The following is a 16,786-nucleotide window of genomic DNA, read 5'->3' on the forward strand; positions in this document are numbered from 1 at the left end:
AGAGTTAAAACTGTTTGAAAAGCTCAAGCTATACAACAAGGAGAGATTGAGAATTTCCTTTTAGTTCTCAGTTTATTTGATATTGACAAAAGTTAGTCAGTTTTGTCTGTTCTTCTGTAAAACAAACTAAGATTTATTTTTAGAATTAATATTTTGTTTCTAAGTGGAATTGACAATTTAGTCTGTTTCGTTTGTTCTATTTTGAAACTTAAACGCTTTAGTGGCTGCCTTTTGTGTAGTTTGCAATATTTGCCTTTATTTATCTGAAAAAGTCTCATGTTCCTTAAGTACATCTACCCTGTTGAACTTATTATGGGAAATAAATATTTAAATAAAAACAAGCTGCTGATTATTTCACATTTTACTTGTGAGCAACGGCACATTTAAATCTTACAAATATAGTTATTTGGCTTATACGTGATAATTCGTCATGCGCCTGAAAATTGTAAATAAACTATCATATGAAAGAATTCAATCGCAGCTTAGTTGAAACCAAGCACACCATTGTTTTTCTTGTGACATTACCAATAAGTTTGATGTGTCACATGCCCTCTTCCTATTGAAAAAACAAAAGTTGTATCCAAGATGGCCGACTTCTAAATGGCCACCATGGTCACCACCCATCTTGAGGAGTTTGACCCCCTCACATATACTAATGTGCCACAAACAGGACTTTAATATCACCAACCATTCCCATTTTATTACGGTGTATCCATATAAATGGCCCACCCTGTAGATTTAAGTCAGCTAAACTTGTGAGATACTGATCTGGTCAGGTAAGTAGCAGAGGGGGTTGTTTCAGGTGCTTTGGTGTTATTGAAATTAACAAGAAATGCACTAGAGGGGCAACAATGAGACAATCCCCAAAACAGAAATGCTTTTACACATGGATGCCTCTGATATTTTATTGACTGTTTTCTCACTACCAGCAGCATGAGGCAATACCTGGACCCTACAGAGGTTGCACAGGTAGTCCAACTCCTCCAGGATGGCACATCAATAAACATGTCATTGCCATAAGGTTTGCTATGTCTCAGTGTCAAAAGCATGGAGGAGATTCCAGGAGACATGCAGTTACTCTAGCAGAGCTGGACAGGGTTGTAGAAGATCTTTAACGCATCAACAAGAATGGTATCTGGTCCTTTCTGCAAGGAGGAACAGGATGAGCACTGCCAAGGATGTAAAAATGACCTCCAGCAGGACACTGAGGGTGGCCTGAGACCCCGACCTCCTCTAGTGGGTGCTGTGCTCAGTGTGAACGGCTATGCTTGGCTTCATGAGCATGAACTTAATACATGCTCAATGGTCGCATAAAGCATAAGTCATAAAGAGTCATAGCACAGTAATAAAGTTGACTTTAAGACTTCTCCTTATAACTTCATAGGTAAGGTTTGCCAACATTGGCTAACACTAGCTGTCTTTTGCTATTGCCTGTACTAAATCAGCTATAACATAAAAAATTACTTTGAGGAAGCTTCGAAATTTAGTTTTTTGGGGGGGTTTATATTTGTTTACGTATGAATGGGATTTCATCTGTAAGAGAACGGTTGTTGTCACTGAAAGTCTCGCATTAGGATCATAGAAACACTGCGGCTCCCACTGTTTTGTTTTATTTTACAGGTTAACGAATACACGGATAGATGATATCTATTTTCGCGATAGATATGAATGTATATTTTTTAATCAACAAAACTGTTTTTTAAATATCTTGCTGCATTTTGTATAAGTTCATACTCAAGTTTAAAACAACAACTACACTAAAGCTATTCTGTTATACCTGTATGCAAAAAAAAATTTCATAGTTCAGCAATACTGATCAATCTAATAAACTTAAACCTACACCATCCTCCCTATTCTGGTATTTTAAAGAGTACTTAGCGTAAATATTAAGCAACCTAACTAATAGGGTTCCAACTCCCAGCAACAACAAAAATAAATAAATAAAAAATAGGGAACCACCCCTCACGCTCCACCTCATGATGCTTAATCGACGTAATCAACCTTAATTTGATGCAGTGTGAAAAAAATGCACAGAAATCAATTATTTTTCAAGAAATATTAAATAGATTCAACATCTTTCTTCAACAAAATTGCAGACTGCACAGATGGTACCTTCCCAAAGGAAAAAGTACTATAGCTTATATACAGTAATTGACTTCTATTCATTTTACATCAAATTAAAACTTTGGGTGTCAGATAATTATTTATTAAAAGCTAGACATTTTAAATGAGAATAAGAAAGAAAAGTATGTCTTTGTGCCCCCTTTTCCCTGTTAATGCCCTATCGGCCCCCCTGGCTAAACTTTGCTAGATCCGCCCCTGCACAGTTACCAGCCGTCAGCTCGTAGAAAAAGATCCTGGTGTAGAAAGTAATATTAAATAAATTCTAACAACAGCTTATCAAGCTTAAACGTGCTGCTGTTGTTCAGCCGCTGGTTTCCTCTTTCTGGTGCAAAGTGGGCCAAAAACAAACAAGAGAGACGGACTCGCGACAGAAAAGCCGATCAGCTGATCATTAAGCAGTTTCATGATTGAAGTAGCAGCAAGAAGAGGCAGTCGCTTGTTAAGCTTAACGCAGGAATGCTTTACAAACATTCAGAGATGGACTTACACACTTGCTTTACTTCTCTCGGGGATAACTTTGTCGGAGATGAAATGCCGGGTTGCTAGCGAAGCTCCAAATGCTATCCAGACCACCGACAGGTCCCGCATGCCACAGCCGCTCTATCACGTGATGCATACTGCTCCGACGTGCTAACGTTCTGAGGTGAGTTACGGCGTGTTGCAAGTTTTGTGAGGTGCTTTCGTGATATTTAATGGATCGGATTACATTTTTTATTCCAAAAACATTCAGCTTTGATATTAATGAGTTTTTTGGGTTCATTGAGAACATGGTTGTTGTTCAATAATAAAATTATTCCTCAAAAATACAACTTGTCTAATAATTCTGCACTCCCTGTACTGATGTAATGATGTAACGGTATAGCAGTTCAGCATGTTCTTCAATTCAAACAAGTCGGGTTACTCAGGCGTTACACACGGTGAAATGCTAAGCAGACTTGTTCATTTTCTGTCTCTCTTATCAGACACGCACAGATACACGCACTCATGCGCACGCGCACACACACACACACACACACACGGTCTGCATATGTGAGAATCAGATAAGACATTGTTTTTCTTTGTTGTGAAATCTAGCTGCCAAGATCACTTATGAGGAAAACTGGGTTATATTCATACGTGATGTTAAATGTTTATGTGTCCATAAACACCCTTCTTATCTGCAGAAACTGCTGCAGCACAGTGCAGCAATTTACAAGAAATTAAACAAGCATTTCAAAAAACCAAACAAAACCAGGCCATCTCAGGGGCATTTTCACACCCAGATCACAGGCAGCAGTTATTTAGTTTGAACTCTGCTGTGATTCCCCCTGAGTTTGCTCCAGTTGCACATGCAAGAACACGCTAATCGCCCTGGGGTGTGGACCAAAGCAGATGGACCCAGACCTGACCGAGATGGGCGGGAGCGGGGGGGTCCCCTGGTATTTTTTAAAACGCCTCCTTTGGAGAAAGTGATGAGGCTGCAATGTGTCAGCACTCGAGTGTGGCATTAGGAAGAGTCGTCCACAACTGCTGCTGTTTGTGAGAGAAGCTTGCTCACAACAGAAATCTGGCCAATTACGGAAACCTCAGCTCCCACATGGATTTTCTTAATAAGGCCTCAAAGTGTGTTTGAAATGCAAGAAAGGCACTGCAATACAATACAGTAGGAGCGCATCTACTTATTTACATAGCAGAAGAAGGACTGAAGCCCTGATGGTAGACTTAATTAAGTCTACCATCTTTGCAAATGACAAGCAAATGAATTGCTACCTTCAACGGCCATCAGGCACACTACCAGTGTTTCCCAGAATGCCCTGGCCTTTCTTTTTATCGTCCCTATAAATCTTCATCTCAGTATTGAGTTATCGATTACACTTTTATTCTTTGCGTCTCATGCTTGATCTCTCTTCTCTCTCCAGAATCCCGTGCTAAGCAGCATCTTCCCCCACAGAGGGCCCAAAGCAGGTGGCTCCTCTCTCACCATCACAGGCCAAGCACTGAGGACAGGACACCTGAACGAAGTCAGCGTCTTAATTGGAGGAATACCGTGTGATGTGTAAGCACTTCCAGAATAAATCCTGTTCATGCTGCAGGATTTGATTTGTGGGTTAAAATCTAAAAGACGTTCCTCTTCTCAGGCGCGACATCCAGAAGGATCACATCAGCTGTCTGACCCGAGGCAGCAACAGGACGGGAGAACACGGCATCACTGTGCGGTTTGGTGGTGCAGAGCGCCACCTGAAGGGCTCGGTGTATCATTACACCCCCAACCCAAACATCACCAAGGCTGCTCCGTCCAAAAGCTTTCTCAGGTGCTTTAGTGGAATATAACTGTATACATCTAGTCCATTAATGAAGTCAAGTAAAATGCTTTTAATATTATAAAATCCATTTTTATTAAATCACCAATAAAATGGATCATCACCCATATTATCTATTTGATGAGCTTAAAAACTTTAGTTTCAGAGTCTAAAGAGAAACATAAGTTTTTCCATATTGAAACAAACCTATAGAAAGCTATAGAAAAGGGACACACACGGTTTATAAAACAAACCCCAATCCAAGATTAATACAGTCACCTCACAGCAATCTGCTGACCGGCCGGGCCTTTCTGTGTGGAGTTTGCATGTGCTCCCTTTGCCTGCATGGGCTCTCCTCCCACATCTTAGGGATTTTGGTGATTCTAAACTGGCTTTAGGTGAATATGATTGTGAGTAGAGGACTGTAACTCTGTGTTAACCCTGTAATGGACGGTCAGTGTGGCCGGCGTGTGCTCTCCTCTCACCCAATGACAGCTGGAATGGGCTCAACCCAGGCTGGGTTAGCCCCCCAAATTACACTTGTATCAGTGCATGTGTAAGGTATTAAGCAATTCGGTATTAAATATTGCAGTATTGTAAAAGTGACGACAGACATATTAAATTAACACAAATCCACTGAACTCATTTTCTTTCCTACTGCTTTCCCCCACAGTGGAGGCAGAATCATCACAGTTTCTGGTCAGAACCTGGATGTGGTCCAGGAGCCAAAAATGAGGGTTACCCTCAGTCCTCGTGATACTCTCCCTCCCAGGAGGCGGAGAAGTGTGGTTAAGAAGAAAGAAGGAAGCCTGAACCGAGGACAGGATCACCAGGGTCCGCTGAAGAGATGGAGGAGGATTGTTCCAGAGGCGGACTGCCCTGAGGGGACGCTCTGCCATGTCAAACAGGTGTCTTCATGGGATTGTACAGAAATGATTATTTACTGCACAGATTTTGTTTAAAATACGCATCCAAGGATTATCTTCTTTTTCACTTCCCCCGTGCTCTCTTCCAGTACGAGTCTCGCTGCACGGTGAACAGCTCCTCCCTCATCTTGTGCCCGACCCCAGCCGTGGGCCCGGAGGCCATTAATGCAAGGGTCAAAGTTCACTTCCTGTTGGACAGCCTTCATTTTGACTTCAACACCGTGGGTAAGGAAGCCTTTAGGTATGAGCTCAACCCCACCCTCTACAAGCTGAACCGGAATGATCCCAGCAAGCCGTACCATCACAAACCCGGCAGCATCATCTCTGTCGAGGTGAGTTACGGGAACCTCGAGCTCGAAATAAACTGGCACCACTTTGTTTCTGCTCAAGACTGTATTAAACAAACAGTCTCACAGTGTTGTTGAAGTCAGGCTGAAAAAATAAAATAAAACGCTAACAATGAATAGAAAACGCAACAACATGCCACTTTATGGAAGAAGTAGTTGTTGTGGTTAGATGGACAAAACTCTCTGGTGACAGGTCTGTCATTTCCTGTTTCTGTACTACTTTCAGCAGTGTGGTAAGTTTTAACAGTCAGTTTCTTTAGTAAGGTCCCTACCTGAGAGAAGCAACCTCTCTGCACTGCAGTAAAGTGCACTGCACTGCAGGCATGATAAGAGCTGTATGAATGCACCTAATATGGAAAGGAAATTGGATAAAACCCATATAAATCCCACATTTAATAATTGCACACTATCAAAATAGTCATAAAAACGATCATCGTGATTGACAAAGTAATGCAGATAATGTGTTTCCTATTTCATGTGGCCTGGAGTCATTCTCAAGGCACACTCAGACCATATGCTGTATGCATACATTGCCTCCTTGTGGGCACAATATGCAACTACATCTTTAAATAACATAAAAGGCTTTAATTAAGAAGTCTGCATAGGACCACCTCCTATCCTCAGTAAGTCTTTCCACTTACTGGTTCAGGTTTCAAAGAACATATTGAGAAATAAATCATATGAATGTCCTTCTATAAAATATAAATAATAATAACATTTTATTGAATGCTGTAGCTGAGTGGAAGAAGAGCAAAATTACATTCTTTCCGCAGAGGCTGGGTTTCTTCTGACTAAACACATGAAATGCTGTTGTGTTTTGTCAGAACTGCTTTAGAAAAGCCGTACTCTGTTTTTTTTTGATCAAGGGAGAACATCTAGATCGAGCTATGTCCAAGCGCGAGGTGGAGGCTTGGATAGGTGACGGCCTGTGTTCGGTGAAGACCCTGACACACAGCCACTTGTACTGCGAGCCACCGGCTCAGCAGCCCTCGGTGAAAGGTAGGAAGAAGCAGGATGGCGTGGACAGTCTGCCTGAGTTTACGGTGAGTACATGATGCAAAGAACTGTGAATTTGAGTTCAGTGAACCCTCTCTAGTTCATATAGTAAATACTTAGGATTTCTTGCTGTAGTGTTAAACTTGTTCTTTTTCACCTGCTTTTCAGGTGAAAATGGGAAATCTGAACTTTTCTCTGGGCAGAGTAGAGTACGACAGCCAGACACAGTCTACATTTCCTCTAGAGGCTCAGGTGGGAGTCGGTGTTGGAGCATCCATAGTGGCTCTCATTGTGCTCATCATAGTGCTCATATACAGGTAAACATGTTCAATTCACCGAGCATCAGTTTCTCATTTGATCAACATATTGGTTGGTTTTGGCTGTAATATTGCCTTTTCATCATGGCTTGTGGGTCAGGAGAAAGAGCAAACAGGCCATGAGGGACTATAAGAAAGTCCAGATCCAGCTGGAGAACCTGGAGACCAGTGTCAGAGACCGCTGTAAGAAGGAGTTCACAGGTAACTTCCTCTTTTTCTTCGGGACTTTTAGAGAATACATGTCCTTAAAGTTAGACTAAACCAAGACCTTTATTCTTTTTTTTAGACTTGATGACAGAGATGATGGACATGTCCAGTGATTTGGTGGGCTCTGGGATTCCCTTCCTGGATTACCGAACATATGCTGAGCGTATTTTCTTCCCGGGGCACCAGGAGTCCCCACTGAGACGAGATCTGGATGTCCCAGAGAGTCGAAGGCAGACGGTTGAGCAAGGGCTGATTCAGTTGTCCAATCTGCTGAACAGTAAACTTTTTCTCACTAAGGTAAGCCTCCACAGCTGCTTTTTATTAAATCTGTGTTTATTTATTTATGCTGCCTACATTTGCAAAGCAAGCCCCTTTGCAACCCACAGAATTGTGTGCATGCAATAGAAGGATGGGGAGGTCCCATACTAGAGATACAGAGCTATTCTGCCAAGGTTTACCTGGTCTCGACAGAAACGAGGGGGATTTTTCACACACAGATTAATTAACTCCATATTCTCACCTTTTTTGTTTTTCTAGTTTATTCACACTCTTGAGGTGCAGCGGACCTTCTCCCCCAGGGACCGGGCCTACGTGGCCTCTCTGCTGACTGTAGCTCTGCACGGTAAACTCGAGTACTTCACAGACATCCTGAAGACGTTGCTCAATGATCTAGTGGAACAGTATGTGGCCAAGAACCCCAAACTGATGCTGAGGAGGTGATGCCGTTTTTTAACCTGTCCTAGTTGGCGAGTAGGAGATGTTTTTCATCCACGGATCATTTACATGTGCCTCATTTTTTTCCTCCCCAGAACTGAATCAGTTGTTGAGAAGCTGCTGACAAACTGGATGTCCATTTGTCTCTTCACGTTTCTGAGGGTAAGTTGTTTTAAGGTTGACCAGACATTAGCTGGTTAGACACTGGCGCCAGCATCAGTGAAACATGACGAACATCAGTTACTACTATAGTGTTATTTGAAGTTATAAAAAAGAACATTTTTACTGTCTCTTTACTGTGAAGTTTTTATGTCAGGAAAATGTTTTAAGAACCTGAAAAGGGGGGAAATCTGCTAAAATTGTGCTTTCAAGGTCATTTTTAACAACTTTGGTACAGAACTGCTAAAATTTCTTCCCTTTGAAACGCACAGCACAGTCTTAGCAATAAGATGATCAGAAACATTCATTAGTTTATATTTTTTGTAAAAAATAAATAAATAATTAATTCAATTTGATTTATTTAATTTTTTTTTAACCCTTTAAGGGGTATAGTTGGTAGAGTTTACCCCTTCCTCTTCCTCTAAAAGACAGTGTTAGGGTTTTATCAGAAAACCTTTTATGTTCAAATGATTCTGAAAAAAGACAAGATAATTCTTGTTCTAAGAAATAAAGCAAAAAAATTTGATTAAAATAAACTACTAAAAAAAATCACACAATGGTGTGTACTATTCTCTTCACAGTATTAAAGTATTAAAACTGGCTTTAATTTCTTTTTTTAAAGAGCAATGGGAGGCTCCAGTGTTAAACTAAGCAAGAAGACAAGTCCATCTAAATCTCTAGTTTGAGGCCTGACAGTTCCTCAACAAGCAGTGTCGTTAAATAGTACCCATAGCGTAACATAACAGACCATACCATGGGAACACACAAGTGCTTGATGCTAAAAACTCTCATCTTCATATGATTAGATACTCCAATAAATGTTGCAAATAAGCAGGAAGGAGTGCTAACTGCAGCGCTGCATGAATTTGCTGTCAGTTGTTGAATTATAACATTAAAACACTTCATTATAGGAGGAACAGATGCGCTGTATTTAAAGCACATTTCACAGAAAGTCAGTGGAGATCAAATGTCGCTCACCAGTAAGACAGTGTGACTGATCAGAAGTGGAATACCACTTTAATGAATGAATTCTTCATACCTGGCCAGGAATCAGCAGGGGAATCTTTCTACATGCTGTTCAGAGCAATAAAGCACCAGGTGGATAAGGGACCTGTGGACGCTGTGACTGGAAAAGCCAAGTACACACTTAACGACAACCGACTCCTGCGAGAGGACGTGGAGTACCGCACACTGGTTAGAACACACACATCCTTTGATTGCAGCATTGTTAATGTTGGAAGGAGAAACCCATGTTTTCCTGTTTGGTTTATTATCATATGCTGATATTTAACTGAATAAGCTAATAAGCTAAGTACGTCCTTACTGTTTCCACAGGAATTAAGAGATTAATCAAATGCCTACACATCAACGTGTTGATGATTAATTTGTCATCAAGACGTGAGAACCTTTATAAAAGCAGATTTTTGTCACTTTGGTCTGGAGCATTCAAGGTTGCATAAAAACAATACAACAGTCTTACCAGGAGTGGGTGTATCAGGAAAGAATGGTCAGACAAGCTTGAACAAAATTCAAGAGCTCCTCAGTTTAAAGTTGATGTCAGTACAGTTAGAAAAAGGATGAATAAGTGTGGCTTATTTGGAATTCCTGCCAGAAGAACATCAAATTGGGTCATGTGACAGGACAATGCTCCCAAACGCAGCAGCAAATCAGCTACAGATTGGATGAAAAAGACAAGAATCAAGATGTTGCAGTAGCCTAGTTGAAGTCCAGACATCAACCTGATTGAAGTTGTGATGGGGCCTTAAGAGAGAGCGGTGCATGGAAAAATGCTCACTAACCTCAAAGACCTGATGTGAGAGTGGGACAAAGTGTCTTAATGCTTAAACTGATGACATTTTATGTTATTGTTGCTAAAGGTGGTTATACAAGCTACTGAGTAATGGGGTGTGCTTTTCACATAACTTTGACATCTTTAAAATAAAACATGACTAAAATTAATGTAAACGTCAAACTGTTAAGATTTAAGCTTAAACAATTTAAAGTCAAACCAGTGTGGATGGTTGCACACAAGTGAACACTCAAACACTCCTCCAAAGTGCCGTGTGTCCTACAGTGTTATCAGTGTGTTTTATCCATAACCAGCATTTGTGTACATGTGTCCAGACTCTAAATGTGGTGATGCCAGCTGCAGCTGCCAGCGGCGGCACCACAGCGCAGACGGTTCCCGCTAAGGTGCTGGACTGCGACACCATCACACAAGTAAAAGAGAAACTTCTGGAACAAACCTGGAAGGGAACATCATTTTCTCAGCGGCCGCACATCGACTCGTTACATCTCGGTGAGTCAGATTCATTTCACAACAGCATAACTCTTTCTTGTGTTTCAGTCTTCTCTTATGTGAGGATTTTAATTATAGAGATGCAGATGTGTTTTTTTGTGTGTGTGTGAAGTGCATAAGAGAAAACAAAACAACTGTCATCGAGTCAGTATTTAAACATTAAACAACCTCACCAGTCATCTAAACAACACTCGGTTCTGGTTTGAAAAAGTAAAAGGTGAAAACGCATCTGCTGAAAAGATATCACTTCTAAATCTGTAGAAACTAGTGTATAATTACATCTTCCAACAAATTCATACATTGTGATGAACCTAGAATTAATCCATAAAAATGAATAGGAGTGGAAGCTGCCGTATTGCTCTTCCATCTTGAATACAATGGCCGAGATGGACATCGCCACTGCAACGAGCACGTTTCATGCGTGTGACCAGCCACATACGTAGTACATCAAAGGTGAAGGAAAAGAGAACTTGCAGGTATTAATGTGCCATAGAAGTCAAAACACTTTCATTAATGTTTGTACCTTTGGACTCAAGCTATGAAGGATCGTACCTGTTTCATCATCAGAGAAATGAGTGAAAAGCCGAAGGAAAGAGACAACGCCACAGGCATCTTAATAAAATGTCATCACCTGAGCAGACGTCAGGGCTCTAACACACAGAAATGTGCAACAACATGCTAATTTATTCCTGATATTGTCAGCAGATTAGACATCTGACCCTCCCGTCTCCGAACAGCTGCGACACCCGACTAAATAGCATCAATAGCTGGTTATAGGATAATATTATACCAGCTAATGTTAAGCTCGAGTGGCCCGAAAATCACACTTTCCATCTGATAAACAGTTTGAGTCATTCTCACACACTCAAGTCAGCAGTGTTAGATCCATTTGACAGACACGTTCAGGGTATCCTCAGCAACTTCTCAGTATCTCTGTCATCAGTGAGAGGTGAATGTCACTCGCTCATCAACTCGTATCTGTTTAAATTTTACAGCCTGCGCCAGAGTAAATAGACATGGACACATTGACAGTTGAGGGAAACAGGAGACTGGCGGCCAGAGATGTTTGTCTGCTGTTCATCTGTAATCTGTCACTGCCTGCAGTCAGTGACAGATTACAGTCACTGTAGGTAGGATCATGCATTTGAATTGGTGAGGGGTAAGAAAGCCAAATTCAGCTGACTCCATTCTGCAGTCCACTGGTGTGTAGTTGTGACATTTTACACAGTGCACCTTTAAACAAGCAAAGCTGCCAGCTGGTCTACCAGATTCAATCCAGGAAATAACATCTGTGGTCCCTGAGGGTTTTCGTTTTTATCAATCCTCAAAGTTTACTGTCTTAATTCTGCAGCTATAAGCACAAGCTCAAGGTTACCTGAACATTTCTCTCTTCAGAGTGGCGTGCAGGTGTTGCAGGTCACCTAATCCTATCAGATGAAGACCTGACATCAGTAGTGCAAGGTTCATGGAAGCGCCTTAATACACTGCAGCACTACAAGGTGAGTGCTGACATCACACAAACACTGATACACACACACACACACACACACCTCAACTCATTAAAGTTTTGGAAGCAGTTTTAACCACATTGTGAATGTTGTCATGTGACTGTGTAATCAGGTCCCCGATGGAGCGACGGTGGCCCTTGTTCCCAGAAACAACAAACATCACCTTCACGACAGCCACGATTACATGCCAGGAGAGAGTAAGTTCATTATTATCTGTTACCCCTGTGTTGGTATTATGGTTATACGTTGCTGTCTGTATGTAGACAACTGCATCTAATGGCAATGGTTGGCGACCTTCATTCAGACGTTTTATCTGAGCAGATGAACTCAGTCTAAATAACCAGAGGAGGGCGGTGTTTGACTGTTTATGCATATCCTATTTTACAGTGGCCGTGACTTAGGTGTGAAGATGAGTTTGTGGGGGGAATAAAAGCTGTAATAATGAACAAAAACATCAGTTGTTCACTGCGTACAAACACTTGAAACAAAGACAAACAGCTCAAATGTAGGGACCTGTTTCTCACCTACCCATCCAACTGTTTGTCCCCTCCTACCAGAGACCCCTATGCTGGATGATGGGGAAGAAGGAGGCGTGAGACTGTGGCATCTGGTAAAAGCCAGCGAGGAGTCTGAGCTGCCCAAACACAGGAGAGGTAGTGTGAGAGAGAAGGGTGGGGAGCGAGCCAAAGCGATCCCCGAGATCTACCTCACACGCCTGCTCTCCATGAAGGTAAAACACATGGTCTGAATGGGGACAAACAAGGTGGTGGTCACTCACTAATATCTTAATAGGTTTTGTATATTTAAATTGAACAGACATCAGATGGTACTTATACCTCTTTTTTATTTTTCATAAACAAAACGTGTTACTGAGTGTTATTCAGGTTTGTGTTGCCTCCAGGCAGCAGAGTAAACAGCTGGGAACACCAAATGTAGTGGTTTTGTTGTGGATTCTCCACAGTTGATATACAAATATGAAATGAGTCAGCAGCAAGAAGGTGTGATGTGCAGAGACATGACATACATGTTCACAACAGAGATGCCACAAAACCCTGCTACACTCGGTCCAATCCAACAAATCCAAGTGTTTTCATTTAGAGATTACATAATTGAAAAACACATTTGCTCATGTTCCATATTTTCCTTATGAGCCAGCCAACACTGAGTATGTGAACACGGTGGCCTTCGTGACTATGACGTGGTGCTATTTTGAGCTCACGTTTTCACAAAGAAACCTTTGTCAGTTAGGAACCAGCGTGAGTCTAAATTATTTAGAGCTCATGAAATATTTATCTTTATAATGTATGTTGACCCAAGACGTTATGTAGTAATGATGAACAATGAATAAACTGGGAACACAGTGGATTTAAGATGCACAAATGTCAAATAAATATTTGGCTTGTTTTTGCCGTTACTATTACATTAATATTTAATTGAACATGTTTCCATAGTTTCATGTCAGCGGCTCTGGCATATAACCACCCCTTTTACACAAATAGCATCCAGCTTTGGACCTCTGCACACCTTGAATGTGCATGTGAGGAGCTGCTACACTGATGCATCAAAAAACAAGAGGAAGAAGAAAGGATTTCTTTTTTCCTTATCACTGTGATACTGTCACCGCGGGTTTATGACTGACGCCTCTCACTCCATGTGATCTCCCTGGTGACCCTGAGCTAATTAAAGGTTTAAGAAAATGGATGACTAAAGTGAGGATAAGATGACCAGACAAAATAAACGAACTGTATATTTCATATTTCATAACTATTCTTAGTTGTATTGTCTGTCTTGTCTTAATGTTGGTTTATAATGGAGCACTGTAACAAAAAATAATTTCCCCCAGGGATCAATAAAGTATTCTGATTCAGATTCTGATAAGTTGCAATGTATGCCTGTGCTGCTTACTTGCAGAATTGTTTCAAGAATTTATATTTGTCCATCCATTTAAACTTTAAAAAGTCCCCAAACAAACAAAAATAAAAATCTATTTGTCAAATTCTGTACATTAGAGGTCAAAATAATGCACTTTCAGTTTTAGATTTAAGGCTCAAGAAACTTGGGATCCTGTATTTCCTACAATTCACTGTTTCACTATTAAATATAACCGGAATATGGTCAGAGCCCCTGTGACATCATCAAACTCACTGGTTTACAGCATGTAGCTTTTTTTTTTTTCATTAAATAGAAACTTCCATTAATTGAACGCCCTGCATATTTCTTATTTTTGCACCAAACACCATGGTGCATTATCCCATGGACCATTAATATAGAATCTTATTCATTAAATATGACAGAAACCGCTCAGTTCAGACAGGTGCCTTAAGGGTCAGTCCTCTGGGCTTTCAAGGGGTAAAGAGTTAAATCCAAATTGAGAAAACCTCCTGTGACATTGGGATGGGAAAAAATAGACGCAGGCTTGTTCAGAGCCTCAGGAAATGCTACATAACTGTTAGATCAGCGGTCCCCAACCTTTTATGCGCCACGGACCGGTTTATGCCCGACAATATTTTCACGGACCGGCCTTTAAGGTGTCGCGGATAAATACAACAATATAAAACTAGCACCGGTACCGAAAAAAAGAAGATTTATTCATAACACACGTGAAAGGACCAAGGAAAACCGAGTTAACGATAAAAACGATAACAAAATAACGCTGAAAACCGATAAAAACCCTGAAAACCATACATTTCACACCTGAGCCTCAACTCTCGTGGCCCGGTACCAAACGACTCACGGACCGGTACCGGTCCGAGGCCCGGGGGTTGGGGACCGCTGTGTTAGATGACACATGTACCTTAACTTAGCTTCATGTGCATAATCTGTGGAGTGCCCCTTCAAAGAGAGCATCCCCTCTTTGTTTCATGGTTTATTTATCTCTGTCGCTTTCTCTGCTCTGTCTCAGGGCACTCTGCAGAAGTTTGTGGATGATTTATTCACCGCCATCCTCAGCACCAGTCGTCCTGTACCTCTAGCTGTCAAATACTTTTTCGACCTGTTGGATGAGCAGGCTCAGCAGCACAACATCATGGACCCGGAGACCATCCACATCTGGAAAACCAATAGGTAACTGGGTGAAAGACGCTTATATTGGGTTTGGATGTTGAGAGGCAGAGTTGGAAGCCAGGAATGGGTCATGGGCCGTGAGACATATGAAACACAGCATAGATATGCTTCGAGGGGAATTTCATCCATCGAGAGATTGAAGAAGCACCCCACACAGAACATATGGACAACAGCTGGTTTTATGGTGTTACTGTACTAGGACTTTACTTGCAGATCTTGTGGAAACAGCAGAGATTTGCCAGGGTTTGCCAGGGCTCATGAACCTTGCCAGAGACTTATTAAACTGCTTCTTACTTTGAAGCATTTGGTTGATACACGAGGAACATATGACATCTTAGATTAGATTTTGTCACCTTTGTATACATCACCGCTATGTGGGTCTTCCGGGGAAACCCATTGTCACTTACTGACAGTGGGTCCACCTGCACTTGGCTGCATCTTATTTGTTTTCTATGTACTTGTAAAGAGCTCACCAGAAAAGTGGTGATGATTTCACAGACCGTGGACCTTACATATTGTGAATAATGACAAATGAATATACAAAAAGAAGTGTCTTGTATGTTTGTCTTATTGGTGATAACAACCATTCCTGTGTGTTTACCATGTTTCTCATATTTTAAACTCTCTAAAAAGGCTGAAAGTGTATTTTTGTGCAAGCTTGTTAATGCGATTACTCAAGGATGAGGTGATTATTTATATGTGCTCTTTCTTTAAAGCTTATCTAGTCAGTCATAATATGCATAAATGTTATGGCTGCTCTTCATTGATTCATGCCGTAACCAAACCTCCTCAGAGCAGTTAGTTTAGACATCACGTGAGCTTTGCGTTTTCACCACATTCCAGATACACGAAACCAAAAGGCCCAGGACACCAGAGTGTGTTAGAATCAAACAAAAGGGGTGGAAGCACCAGTAAAGAACCTGCACTTTTTTTCTGCATAAGAGGGGATTAGAAGCATTTTTAAAAATCTGATGTATAACTGTACTTTTACATTACAATCACTGCTTAAATGTGTAAATGTTTTCTTGCTTTACCAAACAGCTTGCCACTGCGGTTCTGGATCAATATCCTGAAGAACCCGCAGTTCATCTTTGATGTGCAGACATCAGACCACGTGGATGCTGTGCTGTCTGTCATAGCTCAGACCTTTATGGATTCTTGCACCATAGCTGACCATAAACTGGGACGGGTGAGCTTCATTTGTAAAGGACAAATATGAGACACTTACAGAGGGAAGAAAAATAGCCTTTTGGCTAATTCTGACACATTGACATTGATTTGTAGATTAATATGCACTGTCCATTCCTTCTGTGGCCTTTTTCTGTGGAGCATTTTCTTAGACTGTCTCACTGTGGACATTTCAAAATCTTTAGAGATGTAAAAAATACTTTTTTCTAAGATCCAAAGATAACTGTACTTTTACATTACAATCACTGCTTAAATGTGTAAATGTTTTCTTGCTTTACCAAACAGCTTGCCACTGCGGTTCTGGATCAATATCCTGAAGAACCCGCAGTTCATCTTTGATGTGCAGACATCAGACCACGTGGATGCTGTGCTGTCTGTCATAGCTCAGACCTTTATGGATTCTTGCACCATAGCTGACCATAAACTGGGACGGGTGAGCTTCATTTGTAAAGGACAAATATGAGACACTTACAGAGGGAAGAAAAATAGCCTTTTGGCTAATTCTGACACATTGACATTGATTTGTAGATTAATATGACACACTCGTTATTAGTGTGCTGTTCTGTTGGCCTTTTTCTGTGGAGCATTTTCTTAGACTGTCTCACTGTGGACATTTCAAAATCTTTAGAGATGTAAAAAATACTTTTTTCTAAGATCCG

The 16,786-nt window shown here is 41.1% G+C and overlaps 1 protein-coding gene across 1 annotated transcript in view; it reads left to right on the top strand.

Moving 5' to 3' along the window:
* Window positions 1-4,004: 4,004 nt before the first annotated feature.
* The window catches only part of LOC102288513 (plexin-B1), a gene marked incomplete at its 5' end in the record, with an annotated part of 20,000 nt that continues 7,218 nt past the window's right edge, over window positions 4,005-16,786 (top strand). The window contains 17 exons of the mRNA XM_005944058.3: window positions 4,005-4,159; window positions 4,242-4,415; window positions 5,077-5,311; window positions 5,419-5,661; window positions 6,543-6,719; window positions 6,841-6,989; window positions 7,090-7,190; window positions 7,276-7,493; window positions 7,734-7,912; window positions 8,006-8,072; window positions 9,117-9,263; window positions 10,194-10,368; window positions 11,764-11,867; window positions 11,989-12,073; window positions 12,434-12,606; window positions 14,779-14,939; window positions 15,981-16,128. Coding sequence (XP_005944120.3) covers window positions 4,005-4,159; window positions 4,242-4,415; window positions 5,077-5,311; window positions 5,419-5,661; window positions 6,543-6,719; window positions 6,841-6,989; window positions 7,090-7,190; window positions 7,276-7,493; window positions 7,734-7,912; window positions 8,006-8,072; window positions 9,117-9,263; window positions 10,194-10,368; window positions 11,764-11,867; window positions 11,989-12,073; window positions 12,434-12,606; window positions 14,779-14,939; window positions 15,981-16,128 — 2,691 coding nt within the window. The remainder of the gene's footprint in view (window positions 4,160-4,241; window positions 4,416-5,076; window positions 5,312-5,418; window positions 5,662-6,542; window positions 6,720-6,840; window positions 6,990-7,089; window positions 7,191-7,275; window positions 7,494-7,733; window positions 7,913-8,005; window positions 8,073-9,116; window positions 9,264-10,193; window positions 10,369-11,763; window positions 11,868-11,988; window positions 12,074-12,433; window positions 12,607-14,778; window positions 14,940-15,980; window positions 16,129-16,786) is intronic.

This window comes from Haplochromis burtoni, unplaced genomic scaffold, assembly GCF_018398535.1.
Source record: "Haplochromis burtoni strain Fernald_Lab_line unplaced genomic scaffold, NCSU_Asbu1 Contig_390, whole genome shotgun sequence".
Lineage (NCBI taxonomy): Eukaryota > Metazoa > Chordata > Actinopteri > Cichliformes > Cichlidae > Haplochromis > Haplochromis burtoni.